General features: G+C 36.5%; 1 protein-coding gene and 1 pseudogene across 1 annotated transcript; one reads left to right on the top strand and one right to left on the bottom strand.

The window, feature by feature from the left end:
* The window catches only part of LOC104767637, a 9,059-nt pseudogene extending 3,110 nt beyond the window's left edge, over positions 1–5,949 (top strand).
* Positions 6,372–7,262, bottom strand: LOC104765783. Its single transcript, XM_010489546.2, has 2 exons — positions 6,755–7,262; positions 6,372–6,616 (listed from the first exon to the last, which is right to left on the bottom strand). Exons 1-2 carry the CDS (start codon positions 7,172–7,174, stop codon positions 6,581–6,583), a joined length of 456 nt encoding a protein of 151 aa, XP_010487848.1. The 5' UTR covers positions 7,175–7,262; the 3' UTR covers positions 6,372–6,580.

Below are 16,342 nucleotides of genomic sequence, written 5' to 3' on the forward strand. Positions count from 1 at the left end.
TTTGAGAGCATTTCAGAAAGGTTATGTAACTCGCTTGGTGAGCAATTTATTGTCATCGACTTATCTTCATCTCCGCCATCTGACAAGGAAAGGCGTAAAGAAGAAAGTCCAGGAGAAATGTACTTTACATCGGCTACTCGTTCTATATGCGTCAGTGTTGGTGATGCTAGCATCTATTTGGTCACTTCTGACCGTAAAGATTCTGAAACAAATTCGTACCTGAGGCAGGGTGAATTCTCTGCATATAATATTTTGCATACCAACAATAGAACCAGGCACCAACTTTCAACCATTGGTATGTTTTGGCAAGATAGACCTATTGGTGGCCCTTGGTTAGTGGAGAGAGCTAAGATGTTGGCTACGCAGGAAGAATTTATTCAGACAGGTAAATCTTGCGGGAACGGCCTTGAGTTTGCTGCTGTTGCTACGGCCAAAGATCAAGAAGACATCTACTCCCGAACCAGGAAAGAGATAATTTTGGCTTCTTCATTCTGCCTTTATGTTCATTTGCTTCCACTTGCTATCCGTTTAGATAGCTGGCAATACAGCAAATTCTGTAATCTCATAGAAGAGGCAAAAAATTGGCTATCACGTATGGCAACCAATACAGCTGACAAAACAGAGGAATCTATTGTGTGTCAAACGTCTCTCGTTGTTGAATGTGATTCTATTGACATCTTGGTTAGGCCAGAACCACAAATGGACATTAAAAATCAGCTTCAGATTGAGCTTCCTGGATCATGGATTCAGCTCAACCTAAGGGTTCAGAAAGTAAATCTTATGTCCGTCTCAAATCTCGGCAGTATCTCTGGTGCTGATTTCTTTTGGTTAGCCCATGGGGAAGTTACATTATGGGGTTCTGTCACAAGTCTACCTGATCAGGAGTTGCTCTTGCTCTCGTGTAACAACTCTGCAATCAAGCGCGGTAACGGAGGAGGTTCAAATGCATTGTCGTCAAGGTTTGCTGGCTTAGATATTCTGCATTTGCATGAACCAGGAATTTGTGAAGATTATTTAGCTGTATCTGTCAGGGGCTGTACGTTCTCTGCCATAGGAGGACGCCTGGATTGGATAGAAGTGGCTACTTCTTTTTTCACTTTTGAAGTTGAAGCAAATTCTGAAGAGAGAAACTCCAGCCCATCTAGTGGCTCCTCGTTTATTCTGAATTTGGTTGATGTTGGTCTAAGCTATGAACCTCACCATGAGAATACAGATCATTTACATCAAGTAAGTGATCCATGGGTTGCCTGTCTGGTAGCAGCATCTTCTTTTAGCCTCTCGAAGAAAAGTCTGGTTGATTCCAAAAGTAATGATTGTACAATCAGGATTCAAGATCTTGGGCTTCTTCTGTCTGTGGATTTGGACCTTAGCAAGCTTGATGGAATGTACAGTTCAGAGCATCTTCATGAGACTGGCTATGTTAAAGTTGCTAATGTGGCGCTAATTGAAGCAACTCTAAGGACTAACTCTGAAAATGGCCTTTGGGAGTTAGAGTGTTCAAAATCTCACTTATTAATTGAAACTTGCAGTGACACGACTTCTGGTTTGATTCGCTTGGCCACCCAGCTCCAACAGTTACTTGCTCCTGATTTGGAAGAATCAGCTGTGCACCTGCAGACTCGATGGGACAGCATTCAGCAGGCAAATGCTAGGAATGATTTTGATATCAACGATAGACTCAGTAGCTCCGATTCAAGTGGAGAAATGAAAAACTTGAGATTAGAGTCAGGAAATGAAACTGGGGTCATTGGTTTGATGGACGAAATAAATGAAGATGCATTCCAGTTTGATGTCAATCCTACATGTCAGTCTGACTCTATGGAATATCAGAATAATTATATGTCACCTCATGGAATCTCTCATGGGCAGCCTAATTGGGTACCTGCTGCTCCTGAGAACCTACCTTCTACTGACAGTTTTTGTGGGTCATCATCTAGAATAGATTCAGAAAGCAGTCAAATATTCCTAGAAAGAGAGAGCCTGCCTGAAATAATTGAAAACTATTGTTTGTCTGAGTTCCGTCCATTGTCAGAGGTAGAGGTACCTCAAGAAGAGGATTCATCAGGGAGAGAATTCTATCCTGGGACTGATTTGAGGAGAGGAAATTCTGGGTGGTATGATGACACGTCCTTAAGAATTTTAGAAGACCATGTGTCGGAAGCAACTGAGGAAGATCATGAGGAACATATTCTTGATGGAGAATTTAAATCTTTTGGCCTGACATCTTATTCTGCTGTTGCAGCTACTGGACGTATACTTCTTAAAAACATTGACCTCAAATGGAGAATATACTCTGGCTCCGATTGGCATGATTCTAGAAAAAAAGGTGAAAGTTTAAAACATACAAAGGGCCGGGATACAACTTTGAGCCTTGAGCTGGAATTATCTGGGGTGCAGTTCCTGTATGAAATCTTTCCAATTGGCGGAATATGTACCTCTAAATTATCTCTCAAGGTCCAAGATTTTTATCTTTATGATAGAAGCAACACTGCACCTTGGACATTGGTAATTGAGATTTTTGACTCTTATCATCATAAGATTGAATATACTAGAAATAACTTAGGTAGATAGATTAACTTGTTCCCTTGAATTATAGGTCCTTGGATATTACAACTCAAGAGATCACCCAAGAGATTCCTCTTCATATGCATTCAAGTTGGAATTAAAAGCTGTCAGACCTGACCCTGAGACGCCACTTGAGGAAAACAGGTATGCTATCTTGTATATTGTTTACAGTGCTATACTTACTTTTCTTCTAATATCTAAGAATGAAGACCACAATTATTATTTCAATAGACACTGGTCTACGTAACAATTTTTGTTTTTACTAACTATAATCAATTTGTTCCCAACAACTCTATCAATTATTAAACATTTGCCTAGTTGTTTTCGTTATCGTTATAGATTAGCTGCACTGTCAAGCTTAAGGCTATGAAAGAAAAAGGCAATTGCTTTAATACTAAATAGTTTAGGTCAATGCTCCATGGAGATAGTTATATTCATACAGTATAGTTTCCACAAGAGTTCCTTATTTGGCAAATTGTAAGGCTAAACTAATACAGATGCATCCTTAGTAAACTTGAATTATGTTCTCTCTACTACTTTTTTTTTCCTTTGATAGATATTGGTGTTTCGTTATAGCTTAAATGGACCTTCTGCTAGTGGCTTAAATTAATAATTACTGCATTATATGTATACCCTTTCTTTCTTTTCCTCATGAACTGCTTCCTTCCAGGTTACGGATCGCTTTACTCCCTATACTGTTACATCTTCATCAAAGTCAACTGGATTTTCTCATCAGCTTTTTTGGAGCTAACAGCCTGGAAAAGCCTGCTGTCTCTATTGGAGACTCAGGTGGCTCAACGTTGTCAACTTCTATTAAAGGACATAATATCATAGAAGAAGCGCTTCTTCCATATTTTCAGGTTAATAAAGATTCTTTCTACCTATAATGATGGCGGAGGAGAAACATTCACGTGTTCCCACCTAGGACGTGTATAATTATGTTAATGATAGGGCGAATTTTCATGATCTGATGAATGTAATGCTAATCATGTTGATTGGCATGATGTTTCGATATATTTACACACACACACACACACACATATATATATGATGTCACTCAGCTGAAGTTAAACCTTGGTGTTCTTGTAATTAGAAGTTTTAAGGAAGTATGCTATGAATTATTTGTAAAAGTATCTGACTAATGAAATTCATTTCGCAGAAATTTGACATATGGCCTGTTAGTGTTCGAGTTGATTACAGTCCCCATCATGTTGATATAGCAGCACTAACAGGAGGAAAATATGCAGAGCTTGTGAACCTTGTTCCATGGAAGGTAAGAAACAAAAATTTCCAACCTGCGTCTTCAAGATTTTTTCAGCATCGTTTTGCTCATAGCAGAGGAACAAATGCAGGGGATTGAATTACAGCTCAAACATGTGCATGCTGCTGGAATCTATGGCTGGGGAAATGTATGTGAAACCATACTGGGAGAATGGTTGGAAGATGTATCTCAGAATCAGGTTTGTTTCACATAGCCTGCTGTCGTGCACATTAGCAATCATCCATTTTATAGGTTTACTGACAAGCTTTTTAATGTTCTATAATTGCATTTCAGATTCATCAACTGTTAAAGGGGATCCCAACAGTAAGATCACTTGCTGCTCTTTATGCTGCTGCTGCCAAGCTTGTCTCGTCACCTGTTGAAAGTTACAGGAAAGATCGAAGGCTAGTGAAGGGAGTTCAAAGAGGTAAGACTTGAAAACCCAAGATGCTGAATGCTCAATTTTCACTATTATTTTCCGTTTCTTTCTGTTATCAGAAACTAAGCTACTTATACTGCAGTATTAAGGCATTGTTCGAATCATATATGATATTACAACTGTTGAAGCCACCTACAAAACTGAAGTTCATAAAAGTTTCTTTTGGTGTTAATATATTTTCTAGATCCTCATTCCTTTAGAACAAGGGTTATTGACAGTAGCTGGTAGCCCTCTGACCATGATTAGGAAACCTTAATACTTCTTATATAGTTGATACTAGAATCGCCTCTCATAAGCAAGATGCATGGCATCTGCTGCTGTGGGCAAAATATTACACATCAACGTTGTCAGGTCATGATCATGTTTCTGATACTATCCATTTTTAAAATAAAGATGTTCACCAGTATGTACTTTGGTTGCCAGGAGTTTATATTATGTTTTATTCTATAGTATGCATTATGGAGCTGTAACTGTTTTCAGGTACTATAGCATTTCTCAGAAGTATCTCACTGGAAGCTGTTGGACTTGGTGTTCACTTGGCAGCTGGGGCTCATGATATTTTATTGAGAGCAGAATATATATTTGCAAGTGCACCATCATTGCCACAACCCCAAGGCAAAACGAAGACAAATGTTAGACAAAATCAGCCTAGAAATGCTAAGCAAGGCATGCTTAAGGTGAGTGTAAAGGCTATACATGTCCTGCATTTCTGCTCCTGTATCATATATTTTACATTGCCGAGGTTTTGTAGGCATGTGAGAGCATCGGCGATGGAATTGGAAAGACAGCTTCTGCATTAGTCCGCACACCTTTGAAGAAGTATCAACGTGGAGACGGAGCTGGATCAGCTTTTGCAACAGTTGTTCAGGGAGTTCCAACAGCTGCTATAGCACCTGCTTCAGCTTGTGCTAGAGCTGTACATAGTGCTCTTCTTGGCATCAGAAATAGGTCGGTTCATATTAGAAATTTTGGAAATACGGTTGGGAAACTCTGTAATTTGCAAAGTACTAAAAACTCATGTGGATTCTTTCTATTTTCAGTCTTGATCCTGAACATAAAAAGGAATCCATGGAAAAGTACTTAGGCCCCGATAAACAAAGGAAGCAGGACCAACACCGATAAAAAACCCAGGTAAAATCCTGGTCAGGCTAATACTCTTGCATCTTATCATATTAGTAATTGCACTTGCGGATATTCATCTAGCAGTTTGAGAAACAAACCTGGCTTTAACCAATTGATGCGCTTTGTTGTAATATGTTTGCTACAGATATGTCCATTTTGGTGTGAGGTCCATTTTACATATATAGCATGTAAGTCTACTAAGCTTATTGAGATCGAAGTAAACCTATTAGGGTGGTTTCTCAATTCTTATATGACAGTTTGCTCTTTATATGGGGTTTTTGGTGCCCAATCTGTTTCTCGTGCTTATAATATCAACATGTTTCATTTTTCTTGCAGGTATATAGGTTTGAAATAGAGTAAAGCTCAGAACCATTCTTTTGCCCATCGATAAGCCATAGAGATGGGATAAATTTTGGTATAGAATATAAAAAAAGCGTTTTAAACATTATAAAATCATTCAGTTTGTCTCTGTACATAAATAATTTCGCCGATCTTGCTCCATTGTAAATATACTCCGCAAAGTTTGCCAAATGAGTGAAAGTGTACAGTTTTCTTCTGTTTATTCAAAGTTTGTTCAAAGGAAACTATATAAGCAGCCTTGTCATTCTTTTCTTTTTTTTCGTATATTTCTCATTCCGAATCATGAAAGTATTATAAAATCGAGTGTGACTTGACTAATCAGGCGTCTGGAGGATGGATTATGTTTGGAAACGTGGCCACACGGTTTGTGACTGTGATTTAGATTTCCACTGAAAATATTTGCTATATTTATTGTTTTTTTTGTTGCTAGATTTTAATTTGCAGTGGTATAGAGTTTTGTTGGAACTTGTATAATCGTTTTTATTTTTATTTTTTATTTTTTAAGTCGATTAATAATAAAGGATTGTATATAATTCTTCATTTTTAAGGATTAATTTAGTTAATAAATCTAAATTATCCAAAATTAGGAAGGACATAGTACTGCCACTGCTTATAGCAGTTGGGTTGGGTGTTAACCAGAGAGTTTTAGATACTGAACCAATTGCATACAATGGAGATATAATATAGCTAACGATGATTATAGAAAACACTACATAAAAGATTTGAGAGAACTCCAAGAAAACGAAAACAATAAAAAATAGAAGATTATATATTTTTTATCAGTACTATTACACATCTAGTTCGCCATAGTTAGCTGACCTTTTCCCGATCTTTTAGTCATCAGATTCCAATATACTTGCAAGACAATTCTGCAAAACAAATCATATATATACATAGAAAAGATTACATACAATATAAGTATAAAACATTTTTTCTTAATATTAAATGTTACAACTTAGAATTTAGATAACAAGTGTTCAATTAATCAATAATTAAATATGCTATACCTGAGATTTGTGTGGGAGATGGAAGTTAATGTTGTTGGAATGGACTTTCTTGGACTTGTTGAGACCTAACTTCCACCAATTACGAGATCCCTTTGAGATGGTACGGTCAGAGTCTTGAGCACTTAGTTCCTCTCTGAGTGTCATCACTTTCCTCTGAGTAGTTTTCTCTAGTGGCAACAGAACTCCACCAAAGAAGATCTCATCAGCCGCAGAAGTGAAACCCAAGTTTTCGACATTGAATTTGAAATCCGACGAAACAGGAGCTTCCTTGTACTTCATCTGATCATGTGCTCTTGATATTGTCTCTTGAAGCTGGCTTCTACTATGATTAGTACCGTCGGCAAAATCATTGGAAAATGAGATTCTTGCGTCAACAAAGGATGAAGAATACAATGAGGATTGTTCTACAGCATTAGCCATATCTCTCTCTCTCTTTCTACACTTATTACTCTTTATCTCAGTAAGTGTGTGTTTCTTCTTTTGTGCTAGTCTTTGGGAGCTTCATGCAGCCACATGTTTTGCATTTTATAGATATGATATTGGTGGGCATCCATGTGGNTTTTTTTTTTTTTTTTTTTTTCATGGTTTCATCTTTTTCTTTAAACTATTTTTTTTTTTCTTAATGCAGATTCATATTTTTTTTTTTGACAACAAATTACAAAATCAGCTCAAACGAGCCAATTGGTAGGAAAAACGTTCACATAGGTAATCTGATGCGATTCCACTTTAGCACGACGCACCAGCTTGTCCGCACTACCATTCTGTGAACGGGGGATCAGGACTACAGAAAATGATAGGAATTTTTCTTTATCTTCTTCAATCACGTCCAAATATGTCTTGAAGGCAGACCACTCAGAAGGCAAAGACATCATCTTCACCAAATCAGAACAGTCCGTGAGAAAAATAACTTTCTCATTATCCGCGCCAATCATACACCGCATTGCCTAAATGAGAGCTTCCACTTCTGCATGGAGGGGTGACAAGCTACGTCGAGAATTAGATGCACCCATAGTGGGAGATTCCCTTTCAGGAGAAATGCAATGTCATCCTCTACCTATAAACTGGTCAGTCGCCTTCCAAGATCCATCCACAAAACATTGGTGTTTGGTTCCATACCTATTAATCGCGTCAATAATATTAACCGTAGAGCCAGAAGTCGGCCGAAAACCGCCCTGAGGCGAGGATCCCAAAGTATCCTCCTGTGCCAAGAACCAAAGCTTTGCTTCCTCCTCCGTTATCTGTAAGATTGCTAATGGATTGGAATCCAAATTGCTGAAAATTTTATCATTTCTGGCCTTCCAGATATACCAAAGAATCCACAGGAAAACATCCACCGAAGGAATCTGCTGAAATCTCCAAAATAAATAATCCATGTTTGTATAAACAGAGTCTGATGGAAAAAAGCCCGAGGATGTTGGAAATGGGGACAAACCCCAAACCTGCCCAGCCGGAGGACATAAGAAAAGAGCATGATTGATTGTCTCTTCCGTCCCTCCACAAATTGCACACTCCAGATCACAGCCCATCCCACGTCGCCGCAGATTAGTTGTTGTCGCCACACAACCCGTAATTGATTGCCACAAAAAATATTGAATTTTTGGTGGACACCGAAGCTGCCAAACAAATGCCTGTAAAGGAATAATGTTGGGACCGGAAACAGAAGAAGCGGTTTCCGGTTTCTGACGCAAAGCTTGATACCCAGATTTGACAGTAAATAGGCCAGTTTTTGTCAAAAGCCAAGATTACCAAGAGGTAAAGCAGAAATAAGGGCAACATCCTCCGACTCGAAAGAGACCGAAAGCAAAGCCAAATTCCAAGAGTGCAAACTCCTGTCAATGAAAATTTCAACTCGAAGCGTAAGATCAGCTGGCGATCATGAACGCAATGCTGGTCTCGGGGATTGAGCAGGAATCCAGGGGTCAAACCATACTAAAATGGAATCGCCAGATCCAACCCGTTTAATAAATCCTTTGTTCACCAGAGAGCGAGCAGATACCATACTCCGCCATCCATAAGACGGGGAATAAGATTTAATCGGATCCAACGGATCGGAGTGTCTATAATATCGACCTTTAAAGACCTTCGCAAATAACGAGTCTGGAACTGAAATCAACCACCAGAGTTGCTTAGCCAACAATACGGTGTTAAAATCATCTAAACACCAAAAACCCAAACCACTATCCAGTTTATCAACATATAACCTGTCCTAAGCGATCCAATATAACCCTCGTGTTTACTCATAAAAGCTCCTTCAAAAATTAGAAATCGCACTAGTAAGTTTCCATATATATATATAGATTAATACTGGCTAATACCGATTCAATGAATTTGAGTTTATTTAATTTATAGTTTTGACTTCTCTTTCGTGGATAAAAAAAAGACGAGTCAATCAAGACATTTTGTTTATAAGCATATACAATTTATGTATTGGTTGAAAGCATTAATGCGCCGTAAATATGGTATCTTTATCTATGGCTTGAATAAAGGAAATTACTACACGAAACCAATATTTTTATATGTTAGGATAGAATTCAGTTTTCTAAAATGGTTGAGTATAAAATGGATGTGGAAGACCGTCGTTAGTGTTTAAGTTTAACTTAATCTCTTTAACACAAGTAGCAACATAGCCAAAATCTGTTAAAAACTTTGAAATAGTGAGAGAGACAGAGAGTAGCAGCATTCAACGTTCAAACCAGTCTTTTATCGTTTCAAACTTTCAATCTCTAATTACTATTTTTTTTTGGACAAACAATCTCTCTAATTACTGTATAAAGCTGATTTCGACAGTTTTGATCAGATAATAAATTTATTTTATTCACTAAACCGAAAGTCATTTGGCAATTAGTTATATTTTGTACTTCGTTATAGTTTATTTATATTTCTTTCCAGACCATTTATTTTCAGTATATTACATTTATATGTTTAAAGATTTAGATATCATATATTATTATATCTATATATACAAGAGAGAGTGTAAAGAATATATAGTTTGCACTGATATCAAGACAATGGATTAATACGGGTGAACAAAAATATAAGAGTTGAAATTACGTAAGATGGCATCAATTATAAGAAAACAAAGTGGCATCATTATGGAGTATTATTTTTATTTCTAAAGAGGTTTACGAATTCAATGTGGTATTAAAATCATAACATTTGTAGATCTGTCATCGTTCATAACATAGATGATTAGATTCATTGCATTGCATTTTTATGAACTCTTCTGTTGTCTCTCTAGATTTAGTTCGATTTAAGTGTGGCACTCTATTAACCGACATAAGTCCACCTTGTCCGCATCGTTTCCCTATAATTTCTTATCTTATAAATTGCATTAATTTTGATATACTGCTAATGCGCAAGTAACTGTTGAGACATTTGTTTATTCTTGCATTTGGTCATTCATAAATGAATACTATCATAACTCATACGATTAAACTTCGCCTAACTATCCGCTGCTACTTCACGTACTCGATCGGCACTATTATGCACTCGCAAGTGTTCTCTAATTCCTCTCCCTCTCTTTCTCTCAAGAATAATTCCATCAAATCTATAGACCTTTCATGAATCTGAAAATTAAATTGGAAAGACATTCATGAAGATGAATAACAGAAGTAAGAAATAACATAAATATGTAAGAAATAATTATTTTCTTACGTTCTCCCACTTGGTCGTTAGTATAATGGTTTTACTCGAGAATCATAAGGCCGACATAATATGTTATATTTTTCATTTGGTCTTTCATAAGTGTCTTAGCTAATTTTGTAACCAATGAGAGTCATGGCGGTCACACATCATTTTGCAACATGATTCCTTCCATGTACTACTACATTGACTACTTTTCATAGCTAGACCATAAACATTATTCCATAAGTAGAAGTTATCTTTAATGGTCTCTTTGATGTCTTTTAAGACACATTCTGTTATCAATAGTTCCAACAAACAATAATGTGTGCGCACGTTGGAAACAGAATAGAAGATGTAAAAGTCATAAGAGAGCTCTTATAAATGTCAAACATAGGCTAAAACATTATCAGACAACATAATTAAGTGCTATCCTCCAGACCCATACTTTCTGCATGCTTCATAAATGTCTTTGGAGGTAATGCTTTCGTAAATATGTCTGCGACCATTAGCTCAGTGCCTATGTGTTCAATGACAAACTTTTCTCTTTTAACATCTTGCTTTAATGATAGATATTTGAGTTCCATATGCTTGGCTCCTTTAGATATCCTATCATGCTTAGAGAAGAAGATTGCGGCTTGATTGTCACAGTAAAGAATTAGAGGTTTGTCAACAAAATTCAAAACCCCAAACTCTGACACGAAATTCCGCAACCATGTTCCTTGAATAGAAGCCTCATAACATGCTACATACTCAGCCTCCATGGTGGATGTATAAATCAACTCTGACTTCTGGCTTTTCCATGAAATGGCACCTCCACCAAGGAGATACACATAGCCGAGAGTACAGTGCCTAGAATCTTCACGTCCATCAAAATCTGAGTCTGAAAATCCAACCATCTGTGGATGTGTTGATTTTCGATATGTCAACATATAGTTTCTTGTTCCCTTTAGGTATCTCAAAACTTTCTTCGCAGCTTTCCCATGAGCAAGTCCTGGGTTACTCTGAAATCTACCCAACATTCCGACTGCATGACTAATATCAGGTCGAGTGCAGACCTGTGCGTACATCAAACTTCCCACAAGAGATGCATAAGGGTACTTTTGCATTTCATTATGTTCCATTTCATTCTGCGGACATTGCTTAAGGTTAAGCTTGTCACCCTTTTGCATAGGAACATTATTAGAAGAACACATCATCATGCCAAATCTCTCAAGAACTTTATCAATATATGCTTTCTGAGACAATCCTAAAATTCCTAGTGATCTATCACGGAATATTTCAATTCCTATCACATAGGATGCCTCACCCATATCTTTCATATCAAAGTTCTTAGAGAGATAACTCTTAGTCTCATGTAGTAGACCAAGATCATTACTGGCTAATAAGATGTCATCAACATACAAAACCAAAAATATGAACTTACTCCCACTGATCTTGAGGTATATACATGGATCTACAATGTTTTCTTTGAAACCGAATTTCGTGATGGTTTCATCAAACTTTAGATACCATTGCCTCGAAGCTTGTTTCAGTCCATATATTGATTTCTTCAATTTGCAAACCATATCTTCCTGACCTTCGATTATGAAGCCTTCAGGTTGGCGCATATAGACTTCTTCTTGCAAGTCTCCATTAAGAAAGGCAGTTTTCACATCCATTTGATGTAACTCGAGATCATACTGAGCTACTAACGCCATGATAATTCTGAGAGAGTCTTTTCTAGACACAGGTGAAAAAGTCTCACTATAATTGATGCCTTCCTTTTGACTAAACCCTTTGGCTACCAGTCTGGCTTTATATTGTTCTACATTGCCATTACAGTCGAGTTTGGTCTTAAAAATCCACTTACACTCGACTGCTTTGTGTCCATCAGGCAATGGAACGATGTCCCAAACTTCATTCTTAACCATCGAGTCTATTTCATCTCAACTGGCACCAATCCATTTATCAGAATTAACATCCTTCATGGCTTGTGAATAAGAAATTGGATTTTTAATGTTTTCTTCTCCAGATCTATTTGATAAATCACAAAGTCATCTGAAATAGCAGATCTCCTCGTACGAGTTGATCTTCTTAATGCTGGTTCCTCTTGTGCTTCATGATCATTATTGGCAAGATTTTCATCATGGAGTGTGTGATCATTCAATGGGGTTTCCTCATTGTTTAACGGTTCAACAATGCTAGGAATCCCAACTTTCGGAACTAAGGGTAATGGAATATAAACCCTAGTTTCCTGACTAGTTATATCACGAACTTTATCACTCCCACTAATCTCACCATTCTCAAAAAATCTGGCATTATTGGTTTCTACTATTCTCGTACTATGGGATGGACAATAAAATCTATATCCTTTAGACTTCTCAGGGTAACCTATAAAGAAACCACTGATCGTTCTGAAGTCTAATTTCTTTTCATGTGGATTGTATATTCTTACTTCAGCTGGACACCCCCAAACTTGGAGGTGTGACAGACTAGGTTTCCAGCCTTTCCACAGTTCAAAAGGGGTCTTTGAAACTGCTTTGCTAGGTACCCTATTCAAAATATAGACCGCAGTACGTAATGCGTCCATCCACAAGGATATAGGTAGGTTAGCATGACTCATCATAGATCTAACCATTTCCATATAAGTACGATTACGCCTTTCAGCTACACCATTCTGCCATAGAGAACTAGGCGTTGTGTACTGCGTAACAATTCCTAATTTTTGAAGGAGTATGGCAAATGGTCCAGGATGTTGTCTTGTTTCATTATATCTGCCATAAATTTCACCACCTCTATCAGACCTTATGATTTTCACCTTTCTATCTAATTGCCTCTCAACTTCATTAATGAATGCTTGTACAACATCCACAGATTGAGATTTTTCATGCAATAAATAGAGATAACAATAACGTGAATAATCATCAATAAAAGTGATGAAGTACTTTTCACCTCCAAAAGTTGGAACGTCAAATGGTCCACAAATATCTGTATGTATGATTTCAAACAGATGTGTACTTCTTGTAGCTCCTTTCTTAGTGTGTTTATTTTGCTTACCTTTAATGCAATCTATACACATTTTCTTATTGGTAAAATCAAGATTCGAAATGACTCCATCTTTTACCAATCTTTTAATTCTTTCATAAGAAATATGTCCTAATCTTTTATGCCACAAGAAATATGAGTCATCAGTACATGTTTTATTTTTAAGTCTACTTTCAGAATACAAGGAGAGATGTGTCTCATAAGGTTGATCAGCCAGTTTTAACATATAAAGACCATCAACTAGTATTCCAGAACCAATTCGTTTAGAGTTCAGAAATATATTAAAACAACCATCTCCTTGAGTAGATTTAAAACCAGCCAAATCAAGTTTGCTTACAGAAACTAAATTACGGGAAATAGATGGAACATAAAGAGTCTGATATAAATCTAGACAAAATCCACCATCTAAAATGAGACGATAGGTGCCAACAGCTTCAACTGGTGCCTTGTCTCGATTTCCCATCAGTAAGTAGTTTTCACTTGAATTTATGGTCTGGATCGTAAGGAATCCCTGTACGGAATTCGTTACATGTACATTAGCACCGCTATCAATCCACCAAGTTTTGGAAGAAACATAAGTAAGATTAGATTCGAAAAAGCTTACGGAACCCATAGGATTACCTTTCTTTTCGAACCATTCTCTTCTTTTAGGGCAATCTTTCTGAAAGTGTCCAAATTTTTTACAAAAGTTGCACATGTAATCTTTCTTTGCCTTTTTCTTCGGATTAACTTGATCGGAATCGTTCATTGTGGGTTGTGCTCTTTGATGGCTCTTTTTATGCCCAAACCCAACTTTAGGTCCAGCTCCTTGAACATGATGGGAAACTTTAATTCCTTCACGACCAAGTCTAGCCTCCTCTTGGACTAGTTTAAGAAAATATAATTATTTTCTTACATTTGCTTTGTAAGAAAATAATTATTTCTTACCCATGTATGTGGTCTTATAGTTAGTAGGTTATTTAATTGGGTTTATTATATTTTGTTTTTAATCATTTGGGAACTAAAAGGACAGGTGTTAAGCTACATGTGAAGCTTATGCTTATAAGGACAAGTATTAAGCTACATGTCATGCTAAAGCTTATAAGAGAACAAGTGTGAAGTTGCATGTTGTGTATGAAGCAATGCTAGACACTTGTTCTCACACTTGTCACCACTGTCTTCATCTCTACTATGATGGATGGTTGAGATTAAATTAGAAGACAAAACCCTTATGAGGAGTAAGGTGCTCTTCCCTCCTATAAATAGATGGTTTGCTCTATCACAAATCATCACAAGAACAAAAACAATACATAAAGAAAAGAGTTTATAGAAAAAGGGAGAGAAACTTTATCTTCCACCTAAAGATCATCTAAGAGTTTTTTTTTAAGTCTTCAAACCAAACCATTGAAGAAGAAGAAACCATTCAAGGAATCATCATTTCTACAATGAGTGGAAGTATTACTTTGACCCTTTTTATGATTTTATTATGTGATTAATATAGATGTTTAAGATCTTGGGGTTTATGTTAAAAGAATGTTTAACAAAATCTTCTAATTAAAAAGATAGGAGATAGTGAGAGAGAATACAAAAGATTCGAAGAAAATATAGTAATTCTATTTCTCTCAAATAATCCAGACTGAAGCATAGGTTTGGTAATTTTTTTTTTTTTGGTCAAAGGTAATTTCTTTAACTATAGATTGTTATAGACAAATAGAAGAAGCAAAGGAGCAGACAAAACACTGTAGAACCAAAAGAGCCATGTGAGGCTGAGCTGTAAATGTTCAACTCATCCAAAAGCCCCAAAACAGCAAAACAATATTTTTTTTAAAAACAACATATAATTGTAAAATCTATCTTTCTGGATTCAGATTTTAGGGTTTGAGTAAAATCTGCTAACCTTTGTCTTGTTGTGACCCTCACGTGCATCACTTCCAGTCCTAATGGGAATTTCCCCACGTTTCTCCAACTAGGGCTTTGACGCGTGGCCCTTTTTTACCGTATATACGACGACATATAAAAGTTGTGTACGAAAAGTTATCTGCGGAAATTGCAAAAACCATGTTCCTTGACAGTGCAATTGCGTATTTAGATTTCAGATTCAACCTTCAAGTTTAGGTCAGATGGAGTTTCTTAAGTGAAAATGTATTTTATCTTCCCCATTCTATTGACACAATTAGAGATGAATTAACTAATTACCAATCAACTAGGTTGAGTAGGATTTAAAATTTGAAAAACTTATTTATAAAAGCATGACAAGGGAATCTAGACATATAGATAGTATCAGAGGACTTTTGTGGTGGATAAGTAAGCTGTATCTAAAGTTTATTTTGGCTGTCTTCTTGTCCCCAATTTTCTCTACATCTTCTGTCTTCTTCCTCTAAAACTTACTAACTCTTTACATTTTTTGTTCTATACTTAAACAAATAAACTAGCTTTTCACCTCACTAATCTATGATTTCTTAACAATTAAGTCCTTGATCACCAACAAAAAGACAAACAAACACGTCCAATTATTATTACGTTTTACTTTTTCTTTTGTTTTTATATCAGAACTCTACACTAATTTCCGGCTCCAACAAAAAAACAATAGAAAAATGACTAACCTAATATATCATTTTTTCTACATTTGAGGAAGAAAGACGAATATTTATGATGGAACTAAACAATCCGGTTCGGTCAAGACTATGCCAAAGACGGGTATTTTAAGAACCAAATTGAAATATAGCTCATATGACTTTTCAAAGTTTGGGCTTCGACTGGTCTAATCATATGTTCATGCATAGATATTGGCAGTTACCTTTATGGTAATAAATTCACTTTTCTTTTGTAGTCTTAAGATCAAACTCATCCAACCCAATAATAAACATGCATGCTTTTTATCTTCTAAACATCCCTAACTCGAGTCCATACTACACCATTTCACGTGACACTTAGACATCCCCAAGTCTAAATGTCTAATGA

This window comes from Camelina sativa, chromosome 19 (genome assembly GCF_000633955.1).
Source record: "Camelina sativa cultivar DH55 chromosome 19, Cs, whole genome shotgun sequence".
Lineage (NCBI taxonomy): Eukaryota > Viridiplantae > Streptophyta > Magnoliopsida > Brassicales > Brassicaceae > Camelina > Camelina sativa.

Coding starts and splice junctions, on each gene's coding strand:
- LOC104765783 (XM_010489546.2), bottom strand. CDS start 7,174: ATGGCTAATGCTGTAGAACAATCCTCATTGTATTCTTCATCCTTTGTT. Junction 6,617..6,754: donor ATCTCCCACACAAATCTCAG/GTATAGCATATT, acceptor TTTGTTTTGCAG/AATTGTCTTGCAAGTATATT.